The 25,864-nt window shown below is 40.5% G+C and overlaps 1 protein-coding gene across 2 annotated transcripts; it reads right to left on the bottom strand.

Annotated features, from left to right (window-relative positions):
- Positions 1 to 763: 763 nt before the first annotated feature.
- Positions 764 to 25,353, bottom strand: mindy2 (MINDY lysine 48 deubiquitinase 2). Of its 2 annotated transcripts, none has more exons than XM_055017802.1 (9): positions 24,361 to 25,353; positions 23,939 to 23,996; positions 21,543 to 21,607; positions 13,782 to 13,940; positions 11,939 to 12,041; positions 10,727 to 10,869; positions 8,248 to 8,421; positions 7,184 to 7,390; positions 764 to 5,812 (listed from the first exon to the last, which is right to left on the bottom strand). In XM_055017802.1, exons 1-9 carry the CDS (start codon positions 25,267 to 25,269, stop codon positions 5,627 to 5,629), a joined length of 2,004 nt encoding a protein of 667 aa, XP_054873777.1. In that variant the 5' UTR covers positions 25,270 to 25,353; the 3' UTR covers positions 764 to 5,626. The 2 variants fall into 2 exon arrangements, with proteins under 2 accessions (XP_054873777.1, XP_054873755.1); XM_055017780.1 differs by having other exon boundaries at positions 764 to 5,815.
- Positions 25,354 to 25,864: the final 511 nt, after the last annotated feature.

The following is a 25,864-nucleotide window of genomic DNA, read 5'->3' on the forward strand; positions in this document are numbered from 1 at the left end:
CTGGGATGTGAACTGGGGATCTTCTAGCTGCAAGGCAACAATGCTAACCACCAAGTCACTGTGCAGCCACTCGAAGTTTAAAAAACAAAAAATGCTTAAGGCCTTACAATCAGATTTTACGGTACCTTTCTATAACACTGAACTACTGGATGTGCTGTAGTTTGTATTAAGGGATGTAAAGTGACAAAAACTAAATGACACACTGTAAACCTGAGGGGGATTTGCCTGGTCTACTGTCCTCTGGTACATGTAGAAAAGTGATAATCATTCTTTGGGAGCTTCCAGAGCTGCTTTAAATTGACTGGCACCAGAAAAAAATGCATAAACACATAAGTGAAGAAAGGGGGAATATGAATGATGCCTTTGAGTCATTTTTAAACTTTCACCAAAATTTGAGCGCTTCTCAAACATCCCTTTACTGCCTGACGTTTATTTCTTTGCTCTGACTTGCTCAAGTGTCAGTTTCAGTGTCCTTGGACCTCCATGTTTTCTCTCTGACATTTGCAGTCATCTGTACAGACATACATTTATAGTGTCAACAGATAAACGTCTGTTTTGGAGACATTCAAGGACGCTTTACATTCAATTTGTAACTTACACTTCTGGCTCTTATTAAAACCTCTAATACACATCCCTTCAAAATAATGAAACTTTTGCTTGACTGATGTTTCTGCCAAACTAATAAAAATAAAAATGCAATTGGATACTTCCAAAGCTTAAGAAAATGAAGATTTTACAACAGTACAAATGATGAGAAGCAAGCAGCTTTTGATCTTAGTCTTTTATTATCCTGGTAACTTCTAATCAGGTTGAATGTCCCTCGTCTATAAGGCATTTTGTTATATATATATATATATATCACCATATACAATATGTGACTGTAATGTGAAAGGCTACATACATTATTTGGTCATTTATGTAAATAGATGAACATTGAAATCAACACAAATGAGTAACCTCCCATATTCACAAACACGTTCCTTTTGCTTGTTCGTTTTATGTGAAATATAAACATAACAGGCCGTTCAGTGGAAATTATAGTCTCAGGGTAGTTATTACTAAAAAAAAAAAAAAAAAAAATTTACGCCGCCAAACTTTTCAGTCCACGTTATACATGCATCACAATGTAAAATCTGGGTGGGAGTTTGATATTGCATTAAAGAAAAGATCTCCCTTTAGATTGTTCAGCACTCTGGATGTGTGTCTCAAACAAGAATGAACATTTCCCTCTGCTACATTAATGACAACACTCAAGCCTTATAAAGCAGCCATTCCCCTTAATTTTTTTTCTTTTTTTTGTACGTTAGTTTCAGCAAATCACCCATCTTTGAGAACATTGTGTAGTTGAATGATGGACTAGACTGGAAAAAATACTACTTGAATTAGGGGTGCACCTACACCGTTTTATTTTTTTGCTGATATGTTCGAGCACCAGTCTCTGTCTTGAAAAGCTGCTTCTGTTCGACCAGGAAGTTTTCAAAGTCTGAGACAAAACTTAGAAAAGCAGTGCCCCTTCATTCCTCCTTGTAATCACTTCAGATATTTGTAGGATTGTTTTGGAAGATTTTTACTCATTTTTTGAAAATATTTGCAAGAATTTTCTTGCCAAATTTGGGGGAGTTTTTAAAAAAAAATTAAACCTTTAAGGGAAACTTTTAAGGAATTATTGGAATTTTCCTCCTGAAGGTTTTGCAAATTTTCAGAAATTTGGGGAATTTTTTTTGCTGAATTTTTGGATTTTTTTCAGACAAGGAAACAATATTTTTTTTTGGGTGCCCATAAGTGAAGACAACCGGAGGGTTAAATCCATCAATACTAAAAAGCTGTTTGATGTAACATCAAATGCCACAAAAGGTCTGTCCTGGGACATTTATTAGCTTCTGATACTGGAAATTTGGGGAAAAAGCAGTAAATTTTAGCATATCTAATTTATCTCTTCATCCAGATAATATATTTAGAATATCTGATATCTACTGTAATATGTTTTCACTTTCATTCATCTGCAGGGGCATCCTTCCCACTTTGAAAACCTCTTTTAAGAATTCAAATGACATCCATCTAACCATTCCTGTAATCCATAACTTCCTCGTCTAATCAGGCCTTTGCACTGGCAGCCTGGACTCTGGTATAGGTGCACCGCTAACCTGAATATATCAAATTGCAACAAGTTGTATTGAAGTGGTACTACCTTTTAAACAAATGTACTCTTTCATTCGATGCCAAAACATTTAAACAGCCCTTTCATACTTTTACAGATTATTATTATTATTATTATTATTATTATTATTATTATTCAGCTGGCTTAAGAGCAACTGCTACCAAGATGACAAAATTATTTTGGCCATGTTTTGTTTTTTTTGTTGTTTTTTTTAAAAGGTACCCAAAAAAACAATAGCACTCTTGCACAATTTATGTTCTGTAGAAAATGAGGTATGTTTCTTTTCTGTTAGTGCATATCAATGTAACAGTGCAAAACCAATTACAACAACTACATGTTCAACGATCACCTTTGTCAAAATACTAATTGTACAGCATTTACCCCACCATCACTTTTACAAGGCATACAAGAAACCACTTTGAGACATTGAACACACAATATCCTTCTGATCAATTTCATCGTAGGAAGTAGGGTGAAGCAAACACATTTCCAACAAAAAAAAAAAATCAAATTCTGGTAATAATGACTAGGAATAGCAAGCCAATGCACAGTAGTAACTGAAATAATCATAAAAATGTGCGGCATGTGTCACTCCACACTCTTTTCACTCAAACAGAAAATCTTCCAAAATCAACTCAAAAATCCCAAAATGAAGTTTCCTCTTTTTCAACTTTTACTGGAATGTTTAATCAGCGCGTTCATGTGATGGGCTGAGAGATAAATGACAAAAAAAGCAGAATGTTGCCAGAAAGCCTCCCTTCTGTCTTCATGATTTAAACTTTTGTTATTATTCTAGTGTGAAAAAAGAAATGCTAAGCTGTAAATGAAAAGTGTCCATAATAAACAATAGTCAACCCTGTCCAAGGAGGTTTCCATTTTTATCAGAAGCAGCTAATTCATTTTTAGTGTGAAGTCCGATAAAGAGGGCCTTCATTAACATAGTGTTAAATCCTTGAAAGTGTCAAAATAGTTGTGTGTGTGTGTGTGTGTGTGTACATATACAGAGAGTTAAAAGCTGTGACTGAGAAAGTGACGACAGGCCGAGGAACTGTGCCATCAGAAAGCATACCGTTTGAAAAGACACTCGAGGATGTGTCCCTTCAAAAAAGGCCTGAGAGTACTAGTCTGATGTTCGTGTGAAAAAATCGTATGGATTGTCTCATTCTGGTAAATACGCCTGTTTCCTTTTTGCCCTATAAAATATGTCGAAATGCTGTAAGGCGTTATATATATATACAAAACACAGCCTTGTTAGGGCCAAACGAACACGGAGATCAACCTCCAGCCCTCACACGGAGCCCGTAAGAAAGATTTCCCACACAGTAGGTAGCCTGCTGCCTCCATGTAATCGCTCTGTCAGTTAGTTCTCACTGAGCAAAAGCAACGGAGACGGCTTTACAAGCACGGCAAAGACCTTCTATGATTACCGTCGCCCTCAGTCTGTAACAGAAGGCTTGAGTCAAGGCATCCAACTGGAATGTATAGATAGAAAAGTTTCTCAGGAGGCAGTCCCATGGTACAATAATGGCACAAACTCAACACTAGCTAAATCCATTATAAGAATGCATTAGGTAAATATGTACATCATGTGTTTGCATGCTCGATGCTGCAGTGAAATGCACGCAGGTTTAAGAGCGACACCACAGAATTTCAGTAATGTACGTCCTGCGACCCCAACCACAGGGCAGCTCCATTTGTGGACCAGATTTTCTATTAACTGAAGAATCCACCCCGCTTTGAAATTAACAGGGGGGGTTATGGAAAAGTAAAGAAGTATTTCACATTAAGCCAGGAAGAACTGTGCAGAACAAGGAGGAACGTATTGAATCTACACAGCTACACATAATACTGTAACTAGAGTTGAAACTGGGGATGCACGATGATATTGACATGGCTTTGGCATAAAGGCTATAAAAGGAAATATCATCATTCCAAAATGAACATTGAGCCTCTACGACTGATTGAAAAATAGTACCTAAAGATACACATGGCGTACATTTGACTCAAATGAGAGCAGGCATGGTAATAATATGTTAATTCTACTACTGCAATCAGGTGGGAAAAAAATATGTGCATATATTGGTATTGGCAATTGTCCTAAGTTGCATGACAGCTGCAAAAATCAAACATTGCGTATTCCCAGTTGAAACTCACGTTACATACCTTGAATAATAATGTGACAGATTTGAAATGAAAGTCAGGTTTGCGTGAAATGTTCACAAATGTATATTATATTACTGAATTCTGTTGTGTTTCTCTTAAAAACCTGGTGGCAGTGAAAAAACATCCAGAACAAAGGAGATCATGATAGTTGATACACGCACACATACGCACACACACGCACACACACACACACACGCACACACACTGCATCTCTTCAGGAAGCTGCCAGAAGAGACTGCAAGAACGTAAAGAGTCTTTCGAACACCATCTAACACAAATTGAATCTAGTGTCTCGGAAACATCAGATTCAGTTTGACTGTCTCTAATGTAACATAAACAGCATTAAATGTCCCAAATTTGTAGCTTAACTAATACAGCATAAAAGATTTGGCTATTTCCAAACTGAAACTTGTCACGAGTGATGCTCAGCAACTGAGACATGTATACCGTACGCCGCTAAACCACATAGCACCACACACATGAAAAGAAGCACACGTTCACATTCAGACGGAGCAGAATACAACACTGCCATACTCTGGTAAGGCAAATCTGAACAGGGCAAGCTGTGATGATTGTTGTAACATAGCTACAGCATCCGGCAGCTATCTGGCGTGAATGAACCTTTAGTACATAGTGTTTCAGAGGGGATGCAAGTGGTGTAACATTTCCAACAGGCAAGAGAAAATCCCTTTCGGCTTCCACAAAAAATAACACCTGTCCAAGCTACCGGTTACTCAGATACATAAATAAAACGTGAATCTTGGCATCAACAACTGACAAAAAAAAAAAAAGTGGATCTTTCTATATATATGTTTTGTAACTATTGACGCATACAAAAAAAAGCTTATAAGCTGCACTACTTAAAAATGAATGAAAGCAATCATTTTTTGTTGGAAAAGAACATGGTGTGAGGGTGACGTTTTGTTTCTTCAGATTATTCCTTTTGCTATAAAATATACCACCCCAGATAAACTTGACCCCACATCACAAATATAGTGCACTGTGCAACTTGTAACAAAGTTTGGCCGACTCTATGAAAGATAAGGGGTAGTTGTTGTTGTTGTTGTAGCGTCCCTTCCTCTGATATCCAGGTTCCACTGAGGATAGAGGATAGCAGGCACCAGTGGTGTGGGAACAGCAAATCCTCTGCTAGTCACGTCTCTCCTCAATCGTCTCCTTCCCTTGTTTGTCGTCAAGCGGGGGCTGCGCGTTGTGTGTCCACTCCATGGAGACGCAAATGTCGTCTCCTTTCTCACAGATAAGCAAATGCACAAAACACTCACACTCACACGGACACGCTGTATGTTACAAAATAACACATTTGTCTTTATCCTTCGATTCTTTCTTGGCTTTGCGCTCCCCGCTCGACGGCTGTTTTCCCGGGCTGGGTGTGGCTCCAGCTGCTGCGGCCTGCCCAGCGCCGGCTGCTGCTCCACCCGCTCCTGCAGCCCCCCGGTCCACCTCGCTGCCCTCCACGGGCTCCTGCTGGCCCTGCTGCACAACCAGGACCAAGAGCAGAGGACGACAAATGTATAGATTCATAGATACGTGTACATTTGGAATAAAGAGACTCATTGCTCTGAAGTGGAAGTGGGAATCATAGAACGACTCCTGATACGATCACAACACACGGTCCATGATAATGAGGTTATCATGATACAGTGATTCTACGATTCTCTACACCTTATATGACAATTACTGACATAACATCACAACATCTGTGCACCCGAAGAAGAAAAGATACCCCTAAAAAGGCAAAAAGCACAAATTAAGTAAGAATTCACTCCAATGTGGTATCAGTGTTTGTGTATTATCACTGTTCTTCAATTTTAATGAAGCGTTTATTCAATTAATTAGTCCTCTGACTCGCTACCTTCTGCTGGATGCCACTTTTTCCTCTGAGTTTCTTCTACTCCACTTTGGTCAGTTACTTTCTGCTCACTTTACCTTCATTCAATTGATAAGCACCACCACAAGGTCTTAAATTAGTGACTCTAAAGCAGGGATGTCAAACAAGCAGCCCGCAGGATGACTTTGCAAAGTGCAACAATTACAGAGAAGATATTAAGTGCAAATTGTAAATTTGTAAAACCATGACAAGCTGTTTTGATTACAAAGTAAAATACTAAATTGCTCGTTTTATCATTTTTGTGTGTAATTTTTGTAAAATTTTGTCGTTTTTGTTTGTCTTTTTTTGTCTGACTCACGTTTTAGTTGTTTTTTGTTTCCTTTTTGTCTCGTTTGTGTTTTTTTTGTCATTTTGTGTTTTGCTTTATTCGTTGTGTGGAGCATCGTTTTTGTCATTTTGTGGGGTTTTTTTGTCTCGCTTGTGTCATTTATGTAATTTTTTGTCTCATTTTTGTTAATTTTTTTGTCACTTTGTAACTTCTGTTTAATTTTTTGTCTCTTTTTGTTTTGTTTCATGTCGTATGTGGTTCAAAAATACATGTGGGAAAAAGGGGATGAATATTTGTTGGATAATTCTTTTAAAAGGTGGCAGCATTACGAGAAAAAAGAATTCCACTATCATTTTCATCTTCAGTACATCCTTTACAGCTTAAACTCTCTGATGCAGAAATCCATCTGTTTCAAAAAGGCAACATCTTCACTTCATAGGCAGTTCTCCGATGCAGGAAATTGCTGGCCTGTTTTAGCATTGCTGCACATTTGTGTGCGTTCCAGCTGCAGGACTATACTACACACTAGAGGACCTCTCTTACAGCTGTATCAGGGGAGAAAAAAGGAGTCGGTACTTCTGAACGGTTGTCCAAAACTCGATGCTGACTCATTAAACTTAGGAGAAGACAACAACGAGTGTGCATTAAATAGCCCACATTTATTTAAACTCCTTCATCTCCCTACCTGTGCCTGTGCTGCTGCTGCTGCTGCTGCTGCTGCTGCTGCCGCCTGCTCCTGCTCTTGCTCCTGGTAGTACTGCGAGGCTCGTCGGTCCTCCTCCTCCTGAAGCTTTTTCGCCAGCTCCAGGTCACTGATGCCTTCAGGGAGCTGCTCCCACTGAAGGTCCTGGCTTTGCTGCTCCTGCTGCAGTGACAGTGCCATCAGATAGTCCTGACAACAGACATGAACGCAGAAAGATTTGATGATTTATGAGCAAGCAGCCATTGTGATGCTTAAATGTGTACATACTGTGCTCTGATTGTCCTGGAGTTGGTTCCTCTTTGGCTACTCCACAAAAAACCACAGCCACAATTCACAACTACATCTCCTTTAAATGAGCCAGTTGTGTCTTCATTCTTTGTTGGTGTTCTTTATTGTACCCTTTTCTCTTTTAGTAAATTACTGAATTGATTATGAGTGCATAAAAATGCCTGAGCAGATTTTTCAGAGTAAGCAAAAAGAATAGAGTAATAGCCCCCGTGCTCTTGTCAGGTCTGTTTGTGTGGGAGAAAAGGCAGACAATTGTCAGCAAGCTCAGCGTTTGGTCCACTTGGGCCAGCGAATGAGAAGACAGCTGTAAAACCAGTAAAACTGCGTAGGAGACATAAAGCTCAATGCATTGATAAGAGAACACTGCGGTACAGTGAAGAATGTATGAGAACAGAGAGGCAAGTATGCAGCTCTGTCCTGAGATTCTCAGGCTGCTGTGTGTTAGTTGGTATTGGGACCTACAGCACATTTATTATTTAGGAACTATTCCTTTTTTTTTTAGTCTGGGATGCTGCTGAGTAGTTTTATGGAGTTTATTTCTTGCAGTCATTCACTCAGATGATTCAGGTGTTTCCAGAGAACTGATGGGATGTGTTTGTTGTGTACCTAAGAGAAGTACAATCAGGACCGAGGTGTGTTATTTCTAGTTTCGCACTCCGTCTTGACTTTAGCGGAATGTGAAAAGCAGATCACATTTAAGCACATTAAGGTTAAATCATTACTGGTGCGGCTCGTCTTGCCTGCATTAGTGCTCAGACCTGGTCTATCTGATCCTGCTGGCCGCGGTACACAGTCTCTGGATCAGAAGGAGGCCGCAACCGGAACTCCGAGTCGCAGAAGTTGCCGTCTCCGTCAACGTTGTGCAGACTCTCCCAGACGACCTTCTCCTCTGTCAGGAAACCTTGATCTGTAACCAGGAGGTACAACTGGCCCTAGGAAACAACGGCATACACATTACACAGCTATCTAATCAGTGGAACACTATATGCATGCACACATGGTTTCTACTGTTACTCCACACATAAAATCTTCACAGGGATAGGGGTCAAGTGTGATTATGTGTACGCATCCATTTAAAAATCTGCATCCGAGTGATCACATGAGAGTTTTACCTGTCGTGATGCGTTGTCTGACGGTTATGAGTCAGACACACAGCTTTGCTTACATTGGCAATGATACTGTATTATTCAAAATGAAAGTAAGCAGGCCCACTTCCCCTCCTGTAGATAACAGGAAAGGTCTGTCACAGCTGCAGCTAAATGTCCAGCCAGCTGTGGGGAGCTGCGGAGTTACAGATGGAACTGAATGTACAGTGGTGGAAAAAAGTTTTCGGACAATTTTAAAATTTTACACAATCTCAAACATCATCATGAAATATTTGTGGAAAAATCTTTTCTGTGTTTCAAAAGGTGTGGCGGCATTAGACAGACACAAATAAATACAAATGATACCATTTTTGTTTATGGTTTACAAGAAAAACAAACAAAAATAAATTCTTGACAGTTTGAATATGTCAGTTCTCAACATTGTTGGTATCAAAGTCAACAAATAACAGAATATGTTCATAATTTAACAAAAAATAAATAAACCATCACATCATCAAATTAATATTTAGTAGTCCTACCATTAGCACGCAGTAAAGTGCTAATCCTGGCTGCCATGTTCCCCACCAGCTTTTCACTCTGTTGAGGGGTAATCTTGTCCCATTCTTCTTGAATTACTGCTTTTAATTCTTTGGTTTATGCTTTGAAACAGACGTTTTGATAATCCACCACAGATTTTTAGTGAGGTTCATGTCCGGGGATTGAGCTGGCCACTCTAAGACCTGGATACTGTGGTCCTGCAGCCAAGTTCTACTGGCCCTGGACTCATCGGACCACAGAATCTTCTTCCAGTTCCTGGCTGTCCAGTTCTTGTGTGCTTGGACCCAACAACACCATTACTCTCTGTCTCTCATTGATCAGAGGCTTCTTGACAGCCTTGTAGGACCTTAAGTCATGATCTAAAAGCCGGCCACGTACAGTGCAGGTGGAACACTGGACAGCAGTTTGGTTTAATCACTGCTGCTGAAGCTCCTGTGATGTCATTCAGCGGTTTTCTCTGCACATGTGGATCAGGATGCAGTCATTTCTTGCTGAAGAAACCCTCGGACGCCCAAGCCTTGGTTTGTCTTCCAAGCTGTTGGTTCGTCTGTATTTCTGCAGAGTGGATCCAACTGCTGAAGGACTGCATCTGCACTTCCTGGCTATCTGGCGGCAGCTGTACTTTTCAGGGCTGAGAATCTGGATCTTCAGGTGTGTTTCCTGCATAAGGTTCCTTTCAAATGTGCTGGCTTTATATAGACACGAAGCACAGCAACAAAAATAGTGTCTTAAAATAAAAAGCACGACCTTCATTAGTGGATCACTGGTACCAAAACGACCCAATATTCAAAATTTCTGATGTATTTTTATGGACTCAATCAGTCTTACATTTTTAATGCCTTTTTTCTGATTTGTTTAGTATGTTGGCTGTGACTGTACCAAAAGAAATTGCACTTGAAGGCCTAAGAGTGATTCTTAATGCAATATTTCACAAATGCTTGAGGTGTCAGAAAACTTTTTTCCACCACTGTATATGTACTGAATGGGATCCCTTAGAGGGTCATTATAATTGGTTTAATAATGTACACCTGTTACACATAAATATAAACCTTTTTATAAACCTTGGATTGAAACACTTATTATAGCGAGTCTGTGTGATGAATTCTATGGGAAAATAAAGTGCAGCTTCAGCGGCACAAGAAAGGACCTCAGTGTACAGCAAAATATAATTACAATGGTTGCAATGTCATTAAATATTACTCACAAGGTTTTGTATAAACATCAACTACTCATCAAAAGTATCCGACTGAATTGTTTTTCTGTAATCAGTCCGCAAAGAAGCATTTAATTAAAACTAATTTAGTCAATTTCAGTTCACACACAAATCATACAGTAAAAATTTTAAGACTGCAAAGTTTGCTCATTTCTGTTCAAATAAGAACTAGAGCGAAATCGAGTTGGTGGTCATATATCCCATACAAACCACAATAATTGCCATTTAAACATCAGGGGCGACATAACCCCAAACGGTGACTGGAAAAACAGATGATACCATGTACTTCTGACCCACTTTTGTTGCTGCAATTTCTATGCTAAGCTCCACATATGAAACTAAGGTAACTCATGTAAACAATGCCAAGAGTTATGCATTTACCTTGTATTTGATCATGGTGCTGAAGTGGTTATTCCTGAAAAAGACACAGAGCTCTCCCTCCTGTACGGTGGATGTGAGCTCACATAAGCCGTGGTAGGTCAGCTGAGTGGCTGTGCTGTTCAGAAACTGCTCTGCTACGATGCCTGGAAACCAGAGATGGGGAGTAAGCAACACACAGAAAAACCAAAGAGGGAGAGAGCAAAAACGTGGAAATAATCTTTATTTATTTATTTATTCTATTTCCTGTATTTTGTAGAAAATACAGACTGATTATAATATGTCTATGTATTGCTAAACCTTGCCTGTCTCTAGCCTCTGAGTAATTAAAGTTATTCTTAAGATAATTTGTTGTTTAGTTTAGGACAGTACCAGCATAACTTTTATTTGATAGTGGTAAATGAGGTATTTTTACTGATATATTCCTCACATCATAAGCCCAGAGACAACAGAGGTCACTATTCGGAGACATTTGTTGAAACTAGTCTGTAGTCACTATTTGAACTATTGACTGTGCTGCTGGAACTAGTCACAGATACTATAATGAACCCAATGTAGGCTGAAAATGACTGGACATCTGCAAGACAGAGCAGCTTTCAATTTGGAGCCAACATCCACAAAAGCAGTGTGATACTCAAACTGAGAGACACAGACTACACTAAATTTAAATCGAGAAGTATATCAGTCTGTTGAAAATTCATCTGTTCAAGCAGTGATGGGTATCAGCAACATAAAAACAGTCCTCAAATCAATTTCTGGGATACAAATGCAGAAATACAATAGAAAGGAGTGAGCATCTCATATCAGTACAACGTCGACTGAGGCCTGGATGTGTTGACTTGGCAGCAGCCCAGCTGACAGCTACTCAGGAAGCTCGGTGTTAAATGAGCAAATATTTAGTAGAGAAGTTACTGACAGCTGGTAAGAAAACTGTGAGCCAAGGAAGTAGGTCATTCAATGAACAGTCACATGCATGTCCTGTTTTTTTTAAACTCTGTCCGTGCTTTTGTGCAGAATGTGTTTGTACAAGACAGTCCAGTAAACATGTATAATGTCATAAATGTGCTATTGAATTAATGTTTAAAAGAGTTTTTTGAGACCCCAAAGTGCATAATGTCTTTGTCTCCTTTTCTGTCCATGAGTGTGAAAAAGCAGAGAGGAAGGAGAGCAGTGAGGCAGGTCAGGAAGTAGAAGGAGTGGAGAGAAAGCACTCACCTTCCCCTGCCAGCTCGCTGTTGTCTGACTGTTTGCAGGATATTATCTTCTCTACCAGCTGGTTGTAGCTGCAGTTGCCCACTGCCTTGACAATGTCATGCATCTGCAAACAAAGATAAAAACTGTGGGAAAGAATGTTCACCAAGTGCTGCTGTTGTTGTGTTACTAAAAGCCAGAGTAGATTTTAGACAGCATTTAAAAAAGGGAGAAAAAATGTCTTACTTACGTGTCAATCACTGTGTGAACTTGATTCTTTTTGATATATTCTATCTGAAAACTAGTACATCTACTCATTAATTCTCTTTATTTAGAATGATTTTTAGAAAAAATAACCTATACACGTCATAGCTTTCTTAGATTTAATCCAGAAAGATGCTAAAATGAAAGTTTGCAATAAAATTGCACTAAAAACTAAGTATTGCTTTATTTTTATTTTTATATATATATATATATATATATATATATATATATATATATATATACATACATACATACACACACATATATAGATAGATAGATAGATAGATAGATAGATAGATAGATAGATAGATAGATAGATAGATAGATAGATAGATAGATAGATAGATAGATAGATAGATAGATAGATAGATAGATAGATTTTATAAAACATATGGACCTGGACAATGAAAAATAAACACTATATAGAACAGCTCCTTACAGAATTACAAATCGGAAATGAGGTTCGTAAAATAACCTCCAGTCTAATATTCTTGTCCATGAAGCCAAACAACACTTGACTAAAGAGAAATGGAAAGCTGAAATGAATAGAGGTACATCATTAGATTGTAATTAGCTACTAAGGAAGAACTGTTCAGGATGGAGGAGGGTGCATTTGGAGACACATTTCAATAGTCTAATAAGACATTTTCAGACTCCACAAATAATGGCAAATTGGTCTATGATCAGCTCAGACAAGTGCTGGTGAAAATGTGGATCACAAACTCACATTTTTTTGGTCTTGCACAGAGTTAAGAATTCTACGCTTAGTGGCGTAAAAGAATTTTTCTGTTATGATGTGAAGGTTCCGGGGGGAAGGGAGGAATTCTCTACAAATCATATTAGGAGCTCCCATTAAATGTGTTACAGTGAGATGGTTAAACCCTGATCCTCTACACACAATATGGGAACTGTTGAGACAATGGAGCAAATGTATTAAGACACCAAAACCTCAACTTTATAAAGAGCTGGAGCCCCGTAGCAGCCTTATAAATGCAGTACGTTTATTTATTTTGTGTCATGCTCAAACTATTCACATGTCTCCTATTCACACATGCTGTCTTTTATTTAGTTATGTATTAATTCCTTCCCTTTCTCCCTTTTGAGGTTTCTGAGGTGTTACTCATATTTTAGTTTCATTGATTTGTTTTGTGATATAAATTTTTGATGGAACAGATCTGGATAAATGTGAAGGCCACTGGACATGCCAAAAATATAAAACTGCTTTAAAACTGTTCTACATTATACGAGATGCTGAACTTGAAATAAAAGAAAAAGGAAGAAAATAAGGAAAATAAGGTTTACTTGGAGGCAAAACATACAGTTGCCTTTTAGTTACAGTAGATTTTGTGTTTAACCAAGACCATGAAGTCATTCTGTCAGTGCTCTGTATTTTCTTGTCCTTCCTTCTTTGTAATAAGTTAGTGTGAATACGAACTGGACAAAAACTAACATGCAGCAATGAATCCACCTCTGGGTGTGACAGCAGCAACAGACAACCAGCAAGAACTGACTGGGAGAACATTTCAGTCTTCACAGATGTGTTGAGGACAGACAGGAGGAGAATAAAACAAGCTGAGTTTCATGGTGGGCAAAAGGAAAATACCTGTGGGTCAACCAGCCAGCCGTGATAAAGAGGGATGTCCAGCAGGTCAAACACGATGCATTCTGGGGTGTACTCAAAGACTCGCACCCCTGTGAACTTTACGTTCACATCCAGACCTGTCTGCAGCTTGTGCAACACTGCCATGGCATCACTCATGTTCTGGAAAACAAAAAAGATACAGATTCTTGTTAAAAACTATGCGAGAAACGAGCAGACAAATACGACTACTGCAAAAGACCCATTACAGTGCCATACGATGCATCCAGTCAAGCTGTGTCCCGCCTTACTATTCCTGGTTATCTGCATGGTCAGCATTGCATGGATTGATTTTACACCTTGAAATCAACAACCATTAGCTGCTGTTTATGATGGCACAAAAAACTTCTTTGCACACACTGTTTAATTCGTCTGTTGTATAGCTTAGTGTCACCATGACTAATCTGAGTTGTTTTCACATTTTCTACACTTACTAGGTTTCACTCCGCTTACTGTCAATCAACCCACAACCACAGGAAGAACTGGAAGCCTTTGCCAGGAAACCATGTGATCTTACATTTCTGTGCAAGCTTTGAGAGTCATCATCATGAGACATGATATTTTTCTCTGATAATACTAATAAGGAGTGGACAGGAGCATGACACAATATCCAATATTTCGTTGTTTTTTGGGGGAATTTTTGCTTTACATTTTTGATAGAGGCCAGCAGAGACATAAAAAGGAAGTTAGGGGACAGAGAGCCAGAGAGGAGGGATGTCATGAAGTTCAGGTCTCCAGCTGGACTCAGAGGACGCTGTGTCTACATGGTCAGAAACCTAAACCTTTAATCCACCAGGCCTCCCCAGAAATGTTACATTTTTTGTGCAGTCATGTCAGAAACATGATTAAAATCCGCCACCCTTTTAAGGGTGTAGTCTGTTATTCAGCAAAAATCTGCAGCCATTATATTACTGCATTTGTCGAGTTTTTAACATTAGACACACACACAGAGTTCATCCAGAGTTCACTGATATCTCTAGTGTAAAATATAAATAGTTATGGAGACCAGTAGACCTTCTTATTACAAATTCAAGTCAAATGGATGGGGAGCGTATTTTCCTGGATTTTGGTAAATTATAGCAGTTTTGCCTCTGTTAATGTGTCATGTCTTCTCTTTTTCCAGCTGATGGGAGATGAGTCATTGTAGCAGAAGGTATGCGCTGACGTCACTTTTTCACATGATACCACCTCCCGCCACTAACACTCTGTGGCAAAACAAACCCAGTATTGCCACTATGAATGGAGTAGGCTGGGATGACAGAAGGAAAAAGCTAAAATCTCGAAAACGTAGGGACTGTCAGAACCTAGAATGCTCCAGTGAAACGCAGACAGAAACCGAGCTTTGTGATATGTATACGTATGGAGCTTCCCACCAGGAAAACAGCATTGCACAAAAGAAAGCCTGAGGCATAAAGATGCCTGGGGCAGGTCTACCTTCGTATCTGCAGATGTGTACTCAGCTAAACCCCCTCAAACCCACAACACGAAGTTGTATGAAAAGAGGTAATCTTAGAAACTCCTGGAAACAGACCCCCCCCCCCCCCAAACCTGTCTTAAAGCAACAGTTTAGTCAAAATGTTATTGTGTGTTTCATCTAGAAGACTCTGTGCTTACTTTGTTATTTTAGGGAGACTCTTGGAAATGATTGCTTCATCTTGCTTCACTTCTCTTCAACTCTGAATAAGAACTACTCCCTGAATTAAATATAAAAGATGGACATAAACCCCAGGTCTGAAATTGAAGTCAATTCGAAGGTTACTTAAAAGTTTCTTAAACCTGCATTCTTTCTAATGGCCAAAAGGGAGGCGACTCCTCTGGTTCAAATTGTTTTGAAGTCTATGAGAAAATGAGCCCACTTCTACCCCAATTTGTTACCTTAGTAAATGTTCTTCTGATGAGTCTATGTTCTGAATCGCTAGTTTTGAGTCTCCCTTAACACAAAATGAAGCTCATTATATTAATTCCCATCCCATTAAGAATAGAACAGAAAAAAAGCAGGATATTCTTTAGGGGCGTACTACCTTGTGAGTGAGATATGGGCCTGCTTACTGTCTTCGAGTTCTCAGTGAGATCAATCTCATTTATCACATCTGCTTTTAACAAACAAGATGGCAATGGCCAAATTCCAAACTAGAGGCTTCAAAACCATCATCTACAAACCACTGGGTGACACTGTTGTGGTTACGTCCATCTTCCATATGCAGTCCTGGGTTTCATCAATCTCAGCGTACAGTGACAGATGCTGATATTTGCAACTGTTAATTCACTAAAGTGCTACACAATTTTCAGCACTAGACAACTTCAGGTTTTGTCTTTAAAGAATCATAAGCTCTCGTGTCATTACTGGCATCAGCTGTACTACCTGTAAAGCTTTTGCAAATTCCATTAAAATAAATCTACCATTAGGATCCTGCAGGTTTTAAATGGATTTTCTTTTCTCATATTCATGTGGCTCAAACAGAACTGAGAAAATTGTGGCTCCATGCTGCTTTTTACTCCGATAAGAAAACATTAAAGACAAAATCAGATTAGAAAAAAAAGGTAATATTGAGTGGGCCATTAATTGTACAGTTGGTGTTTTGATCTTCTTCGGTCCATGTGTTTACACTGTGTGTGTATGTGGTAGAAAAAAGGTAATGGAAGTTCCCCTGGAGAGAAGACTTCAATTTGCCAGCTCAATTCAAGGAGACTGATTTCACTGGAAAATGTTGGGTTAAAAAAGTAACAAATATCAAAATACTTTGCTTTGTCACAAGAAATGTTATTATAAGAAATGTCTCTTGTTGCACTTCTCGTTTGCTGTGCTCTCCTTTGTTTTTTCTTTTCTATTGGTTTTTTTTCATCTCTGTTGGTGGAATTAAAGATTTTAAAACTTCCAAAAGTATACATATGTAGGAAAAAAAACCAACAGAATGGCTAAACAGTAACAGTAATCGTAACTGAGGATTTAAGTAGAGAATTTGCCTTTTACTGCACAGTGTGTGCACATTAGAGGAAATACTTTACATACATAAATGCACCATACACTTGAAAACCCAATGAAACAGAACAATTCTTGCATTCAGCCTCAGAGCAATGTTTCTCAGCTGGCTCTGAACTTTTGCTGCCATTTAACTTCGAGATCAAGATAAGCCCTGCAGCTGAGCCCTACAACTCCATTATGAGGGGGTATTTGCAAGTGATTTCCATTTGATTTACACTGTTTCACAATACGCTACGAGAAACGATGATGATATACAAGAACAAAACTACCCCCAAGCAAAACAAATTACCATCAGATAACAGAACAATGAAACTTGATCCTACAAATTGCTTCTTCATCTGTTATTTACTGACTTTAAATTGGGCTGGATAATTCAATATTATTGTTTACTGACTTGTATTGTATTATAATGGCATCAAGATGTGGATTAATTGTTTAAAAAAACTGTATTTTTGTATTCAGTACAGTGATTTTGCATATGTTTTCTATGTTGCTATTAACAATGTAAAACCCACTGTTGCAGAAATACATCAGTTTTATTTTTTTACTATTAATTTTTATGATTTATATATACATATGTAAATATATATATATTACTTTAGCAATTTTTTTGCATTTCTTTCTATATTTGGGTTTGTGTGTGTGTGTGTGTGTGTGCGTGTGTGTGTGTGTGTGTGTGTGTATACACATATATATAATATATATAAATAAATAAATTAAAAAATATATATGTGTATATATATATATACACACACACACACACACACACACATATATATATATACACACACACACACACACACACATATATATGCTATTATTTTTTCTATATTTGGGTCGTACATTGCTAATATTGTGCATATATTACTAGCAAGTAGTTTACATCGGCTCGGGCATCTAATTAGGATGCCTCCTGGACGCCTCCCTGGTGAGGTGTTTAGGGCACGTCCCACTGGGAAGAGGCCCCGGGGAAGACCCAGGACACGCTGGAGAGACTATGTCTCCCAGCTGGCCTGGGAACGCCTTGGGGTCCCCCGGGAGGAGCTAGATGATGTGGCCGGGGAGAGGGAGGTCTGGGCTTCCCTCCTAAAGCTGCTGCCCCCGCGACCCGACCCGGATCAGCGGTAGAAGATGGATGGATGGATGGATGGATAGTTTACATCACTAAACTAGCTTTGGCACATTTGTGAAGTGGTCAGAAAACACCACTATTGTGAATGTGAATCCATATTTTCCATGATTTACTGTAGTTCTAATACTTGTGTAATAACTGTGATGCGTATTGTTCTGTTGTCTTTGATGTCTAATGACTCCAAATGTCATACAATCTCCATTTTATAATAAATTTGCAAATGTTCACAGTAAAGTGTACATGGACTCAGAGAGTCCCAGGAGCAGCTCTCTGCTCCAGCTTTGACTCTTGGTGTGGAGAGCTGATGTGAAAAGCCTACAGCTAGCTCATCGGAGTGTGTGGATTAGGATGCTTCTGAGCAGCAGTGACGGCAGGATTAGTGGGGCTGTGTAATGGACCACATCTCTTCACTTTAGGGCAGAGGGCTCCTACAGCAGATGAGTGCTTGCAGATCAGATGATTAGCGCTGCATCCCTCACATTCATCTGGGCTTGTGCTGGATGTATCCCCACAGCGTAACACTAGCTCTGCTCTGCTACTCTGCTGGGGCCTTTCTGTGTTTTTACTTCAGCATAAGTTTCTAAGGGAAGGCCTGTCTGCTTCTCTCTCTCTCTCTCTCTCTCTCACACACACACAGACACAGACACACACAGACACACACACACACACACAGACACACACACAGACACACACACAGACACACACAGACACACACACACACACACACACACACACACACACACACACACACACACACACACACACACACACACACAGACACACACACACACACACACACACACACACTACCCTGAGTAGATCTAATTAAGTGGTAGTTGACAGAATATGGTAGAACAGTGCCAAGACGAGGGATTCGGTTCCCACAAGGATTTCTGTTCTCAACATGACAGTCTTGGCTGATAACACAACACGTGTAGCAATTCCCACATTAAAACATAATGCAGCCAAGAAATCAAACTATAATGCAAGTCTCACACTGTAAATATTTATGTAAAAGAACGGCACCTTGCTTTTCGATTTGGGAAATGTAGCAGAGCGTATATGTTTTTCCAAAATTAATATTAAAACAGGGAATGCAACTGTTATATAGATCATGTGCGTGCTTGTCAAAAAGTTTTACAGGTCTGAATGCAGTCATTTCATAACATATATATACACATGGCAGATCTGTGAACCTAAAAAAAACAACAAATCAATCAATGGAGGACAGGAGCAAACCATTACATAACACCACGACCCATCAGTGGGAGCTGTAAATAATTAACAGTTTTCAAGATTGTAATGTTCCACAATGTAGGTCATATTTTTATGGATCCTGGCACACATGAGCAGCTGTCACTGCTCTACATATTTATTGGATGTAGTATCTCACTAATTTAGTGTACCATTTAAAAACATGAGGAGGACAGAACAACTCTGAACATAATGCAGTCCAACACAGCAGTACCACAATCTATGGTATAAAAATGACCAACTCTTCTCTGACATTATCAACATAAACTCATTACAAGCTTCGTGGAGATACATTTTGTTGCAATGTAGCTATTGTGATTGTATTAAACTGTATATGTGTAACTGATAAATTCCTAATCTTATAAATACAACCCATCTCCCAATACACCACTGAATGATCTGTCCTCCATATGGACCTAATAAACTGAGCTGTACTTAAAATAAACCACATCTTTGTCTCTGGCATTACCATCAGCACTTTCTTATCACGTTTTTGTCTAAGCTGATGTATCTGCTGGCTTGTTTAGAGATACATTTATATGCAGAGGGCACCAAAACACACACATATGTATGCAAAATGTGTAATGATTCATCATCAAACAAGGCAGGGTTAAGAGCACACAAAAGGATCAGAGCTTTCTAACACCCATGTTGGGATTTCATCTGCTCGACTCAGAACAAAAAGAAAGTTTTAAGAAACTAGCTGTGAACAATGCCCATTACAGCGAATGACACCAGATTAAAACGAAAGACATTTCTTAAACGCAATAACCTGTTCCCTCCAGCGGCTCAACAGCCTTCACGGATGAATCACCTGGTTGAGTGGGGTCCACTGAGACAAAAGCAGAGCAAAACTACACTCTCACTTCCTCAGCTCCTCGGAGTAAATATTTAACAATAGCTAAAGAGCAGCCGTGCAACTGCTATTTTAATCCTCATGCACTGCTGTGACAGATGATGTTTTTAAGCTGAATTTATAAATAGAAATACTTCTGTTATGAACTCCTGCAATTTGATTCAAAGCCAGGACAACTCCATTTGCATCTTCTAACAATCCTATAAAGAATAAAGACATCTCTCTCCAACATATTGAGAAAATGTTGTTTGACATGTACATAAAGACATTTCTGATTTGCTCTCTCTTCGATCCTAGCATCCCAGAGCCCTGCCCACTATATTCTCCACAAAACTGTGTCAACCAACCACAGCACTGACACAGATGGCAAATGGACTGGGACACCCACATGCAAACCAGCTCCCAGGCCAGCATCTAGGATTAGACCACCGTAATAACTATGCAACACAAACTCTAACCACTCCCTTGCTTTAACTGTGCATGCTAAGGGACACCGTCGATTTATTTAGGAGGTCGTATTTCAGCTCAACTTAAATTTAGAAAGACCGGTCTGGTGAGCTTCTATGAGGAAACTGCACATTATATGTTTTTTCCTCCTTCTTTAAATGAGGGACAAGTGTGGCTTCAAATCATTCACAGATGTGCTGGTGCTCTGCCACGCAAGAGGACAGGAGGCAGGAGCCCCTCCCACACTGTAGGCAGGCAGTGGAGATGGGAGGAAGCATGGGAGCCGGAGCTCCATCTCCAAGTGCCTCTCATGGTGAGCCACACACACACACACACACACACACTGCCTCAGTAATAGCCGGGAGCTGAACCCAGCCATGCGTCTCTAAGCATTCTCCGCCATGTGAAACAACATAATCTGACACTCCTGACCCCTGTTGTTCCCTGGGCCTTGCAAGACACATCTTATGTAACCTATAGAGCAGTGGAAAAAGGGAAAAAAAAAAAGAAAAGCTAAGCTGCACTTTTATGCGGTTTGCAATCAATTCTGCACGTATTTCCACATTATGAAGCATCCGCTGACCTCTGCTGCCTCAATGCCAACGTGCAAACCCGCTTTACCGTAAGCATGCAGTTATAATGAAAGAGTGTGCGCGCAGGACAGCAGAGCGGTGCACGGCTCTCTTTGTATTCTGTGGTGAAAATATATCAATGGCAGCGAGAACGGCTGAGATATTCCGAGTGTATCATTGAGACAAAGTGAGAGCTTGTGTTAAACTTGCACAATTATGGTTTCCACACAGAGAGGGAGAGAGAGAGAGAGGAGGAGAGTGAGTTTATCATAAAAGCCCTATAAGTACCATGAACAGCCAGCAGACTACTAGTAATGCACACACATAAGCTGAAAAACACACGCTTAATGATAATATTCTGTATTTTCATGGTATATTACTTGAAGTCACTTACTATTGAGAGGTGAAACATCTTCAAGAAACTCAAGCAAGTCTCCTGTTTAAGCTCTTGGAAATACTGCACAGTGATCCAAAGACTTACCTGCTCATAGTTTAGCCGCTGAGCCTCTGATATCTCTTTGGGTTTGGTTTCCAGAATGTAGTCGCCTGCACAAGGACAGAAAGAAACAGAGATGTTGACTCATATTGTACTAACAGAGCAAAGCAGTTACTACCTCCACTGGCACTAATGATCCCTTTCAGTTAAGGATTTGTATAGAATGTGACAGATGCTTTGAGGTGTCTCTAATGCTCTTTGGTAGGTTCTGCATCGGCCAGCTGTTTCCCTGTGCCAGATACGTAGGATCAGTCGAGTACCTGTCCACCGTGGTGTCAGCTGAGAGCTCCGTCGACTCGACTCTGCAGCAGCATGAGCTGTAGCAGAGGGCACAGCCTGGCAGGTGTCTGGCTCCTGCTGCTTCGGCCCGATCAGCGCTACAAACATGCTCCTTCCTTATCATCAGCGCAGCTAAATCCAGACTTCACACTAAACCAGGTGGATATTTTTTCCAAATGCGAGCCAGAGCCGACCACGACATCCCCAACAACAGCCACACATCTGCTTTTGTAGGCTTTTGTTTACCTTTCATGCGGATAGTGATGGTACTTCAGGTTATTTTTAATGTTCCAAGCACTTCTCACACTTTGAAAGGAAAGAAAAGCAAATAGCATTCCTGCTGTTGCTGTGAAAGTTTTATTGCCGTCTATGCTGAACTTTTAAAACCCTTGTGTAAGTATTTTTCAGAATGTTTCACAGAGAATCATTAATTTATTAGGAACTGGCGAGAGTATCATGTTGCACTGTCAACACATACTTTTCCTGAGAGCAGAATGCCGACGACCTCTTGTCATCAACATTTATGTTAAGTAGAAACAGCCACGCATGGAGAGAGAAAAAACGCTTTCATATGTATATTGCTCAAGCAGATTGAATGAGTGGAGAACATCCAGGGAAAAGCCTTTAAAGCTTTCAATCTTTTGATTAGTGCTTTATAAAGTGCTTTATAATTGTAATGACTAATCTACAAAGTCACACTGGTTTCTTCATGTGCACACTGTGAGAAATAACGGTCCAATCCTAAACTTGGCGATCTAAACAGAAACTTTAGTTAACGTTACCATGAGCAAGTAAAGGCCTGTTCTCTTCTCTCTTTATTAGAACTCAGGGTTATTTGTATCGAACTTGCACTTTTTGAGCTGAACAACATTTAAACTGATGTATCAGACTCATGAAAACTGAAGCAGTGTTCTGCAACTACAACACATGAAGTTGAATTTCACAAGATCTTTGGTCAGATGTTTGGACTGACCAGCAGACTAACTGCTGAGTGCTGTGTAAAACCCTCCTCTGACTTGATTTCGAAGCTGTCACTCTAGATAAAGACTTCAGTGCAAGTCGAGATTTTTTCCAACAGGGGGCCAGATAGCTCAGTGGTTTTACTACAGTGTGTCCACAAGGGAAAACCCCTCACTGCCCTCTACTACCAGTGAGCTGTTGACTCACCCATCTCTGTCCCTCACTTGTATATCCGATAGCCTCTATGCTTGTGTATCACTGACATGCGACGCTACACACTGCTGAGCTGCTGAGTGATGACCACCACCTACTTTATACACCACTTCTGAACTTCATAACACTTAGTGTCTGTGTTATGACAGTACAAAAAAGAAGCTGATGTTAGAAGTTATCCAGAAGCCCCTGAACGCAACACAGGATTAACTTTGTGCGCTGTAATTACGTGCAAGCAGACAGTGAACGCAAATGAACACATTTAGGAGGGAAAAGGATGCACGTTTTGATAACACTACATAAACTATTGTGTTGAGCCATGTTAGGCAACGCACACAAACACGTATGTAAAAAAAATCTGTCTATAAATCAAACATAAAGTGCTGTGATGTGGAATCTTTTAGTCTAAACACTCCAGAAGGTACTGTCAGGAGACATTAGTGAGGACTGGCGGCTCTACCTCTGAAAGAAGGCCTGCTAATCAGACAATATACTTCGATACTGGGGTGCAATTTCAGTTTTGAAGGCCAAGACACAGCCAGAGCAGAGAGATAGCTCCAGTTTCCTTTGCAGCAGCAGAAGGACTGGCTTGTGGGGGATTCCCCTGTTCTGAGCTCTTCCTCTGTTGACTCTGGAATATATATATATAACTGACCTTTAAGTATGTAGCTGCTTATTAGAGAGGACATGAAACACAAGAATGTTTACTGAGATGTCGAAACTCTGTGGCAGGGGCTTTAACTGCTACTATGTGGACTCGTGGGCAACATTTCAAGCGCAGGTTGGTGTGACTCTGTAAAAGCAACCCAGCATTCTGCTGATTTTTACTTTAATGCACATGTGAGCCAGGCTGAAGATGTCTAGAATGAGTGAGGTGACATGGCTCAATGTAACACATATTTTCGTCTTTGAGCAAAAGCTGCACTCACCAAGATACTCCATCAGCTGCTCAGCGGTTATAATTTCCATCATAGGTGGCATCTTAACCTGGAGCAAAAGCAAATGCACAACTGTTGTTCATTCATTTGTTGTATGAAACAGTGCAACAGGACAAACAGGACACATCTTCATCACTCTGCATATGTCTTGCCAGGATTCAGCATGTGTGTACATGCTGAAATGAAATCTTATTGATTGCTACAATTGAGAAATCAGGACTGAACATGTCTAGACAGGTATTCATTTAAAGGGGGAAGTGATGAGGGATGAGAATTAGACAGTTGTGGTATTACCTATAAGCAAATCTAAAACAAAATTTCCATTGCAGTGCTGACAGAGATGCCTTATGAAATGTGCCTATTTGCATCAGTGTCGAGTTTCTATTGACCTATGCTCATCTCAGAGCCTTTACCTTCCATGCAAGCAGAAGGACATTCATAATAGCCAGTAATGGACAGGGGCCGTTCTCGTTCTGGGTGATGATCGGCGTGTTCTCCTCCCTCCATTTGATCCACTTAATGTGGTATATGGACTGGCCGGCGGCCCGGTCCTTAGCACACGAAGTCTTTGTCCCATCAGCCCCGTACTCGCCCTGGAGGGCCAAAGCCAGTCCTCTGTCCTCCAGACCCTCGCTGTTCAGGTCGGAGCTGGGGCAAGAGTTGAGGTTGGAGAAGGACTCGAGTGAATCTATGCTTCGGGACTCTCCGCCGAGGCTGGGATCGGGGTCGCTCCCACTCGGCAATCCCTCCGACAAGGTGTGATCACCGGACAGACCCGACGTGACGTTTGCTGTGATGGCATTGTCCGGACACAGATGAGTCGGTTTAGCAAGTTTTGTCGGTTCACTTTCTCCACAAGCCAGAACCTCAGCCTGCGCATCTGTGCTCTCTGTAGCGGGAGGTGAGGAGGGCTCGTCGGGTTTGTTGTTTACTAACTTTGAGGCACCACCCCGGTTGTCTCCTGCAGCCAGCACCGAGTCATGCCCCATCCCGTTACTGATCTGATCCACGGACCCAGACAACGAGCCGCTCGCCTCGGCGTCTTTCTTCTTCTCCTGCACGGGCAGGATTTCAATCACTTCTGGCACGTCCGACTTCCCGGCACTGGAGATGGCATTGACGGCGCTGGGAGCAGCAACATTAGTGGTGCTGATATTACAACTAACGTTAACCAAAGTACTGAGAGGAGCCTCACTATTCTTGCATTTGTCGGCTGTCCCTTTCGCTCCGCCGACAGCCGTAACGTCGCCCATTTCTCCCGCAATCGTGGCACACAATGAGCTCCCGTCAGTGTCTCGATGCAGGTTTGCATTTTTCTCCATTTCGACTTACAGGCTGTCGACAGATTTTAGCTAAATTGCAGCAGTAGCTTCGGTCCCAAAGACGCCATGACAACTCTGCGAGTGACGTCATCAGAGTGAATTGCTTTCAGGCCGAGCAGGGGGCGTCAGAAACCAACGGCCGGGCGGTGCGTTCAGAGCGGCTCAGACTCTGCGCACTCTCCGGCTTATCGCTCAGATTACAACCGTGTGACCCCTGCGAGATATTATTTAAATATCGTTACATAATTGCACAAAAAGGATTTATAGATTACACGTCAGCTCCTAAATGCACTTTCTATTAACTTGTTCATCAAAACTAAGTCAAATCTCTAATAATTCCCACCTCTAAATGTACATTGCGTATTTTCCAAGCTAACACACGAGATTAAAGCGAGCGCTCAAACTTCATTGATAAGCTTTTAAAGGTGTTCTAATCCGCTCAAACATCTGTTATATGCAAAGATGGGCGCATCCCTAAAGCGTTTACAAGTTCAAGTGCCTTCTTTTTACGAGGACTCCTGAATGTAGCGTGACAAGACCCTGTCGTGGCCGTGGCCGTCTTGCGTACCCGTGCACGCGCATTTGTGAGGCCGTC

Source organism: Amphiprion ocellaris, chromosome 1 (assembly GCF_022539595.1).
Source record: "Amphiprion ocellaris isolate individual 3 ecotype Okinawa chromosome 1, ASM2253959v1, whole genome shotgun sequence".
Classification (NCBI taxonomy): domain Eukaryota; kingdom Metazoa; phylum Chordata; class Actinopteri; family Pomacentridae; genus Amphiprion; species Amphiprion ocellaris.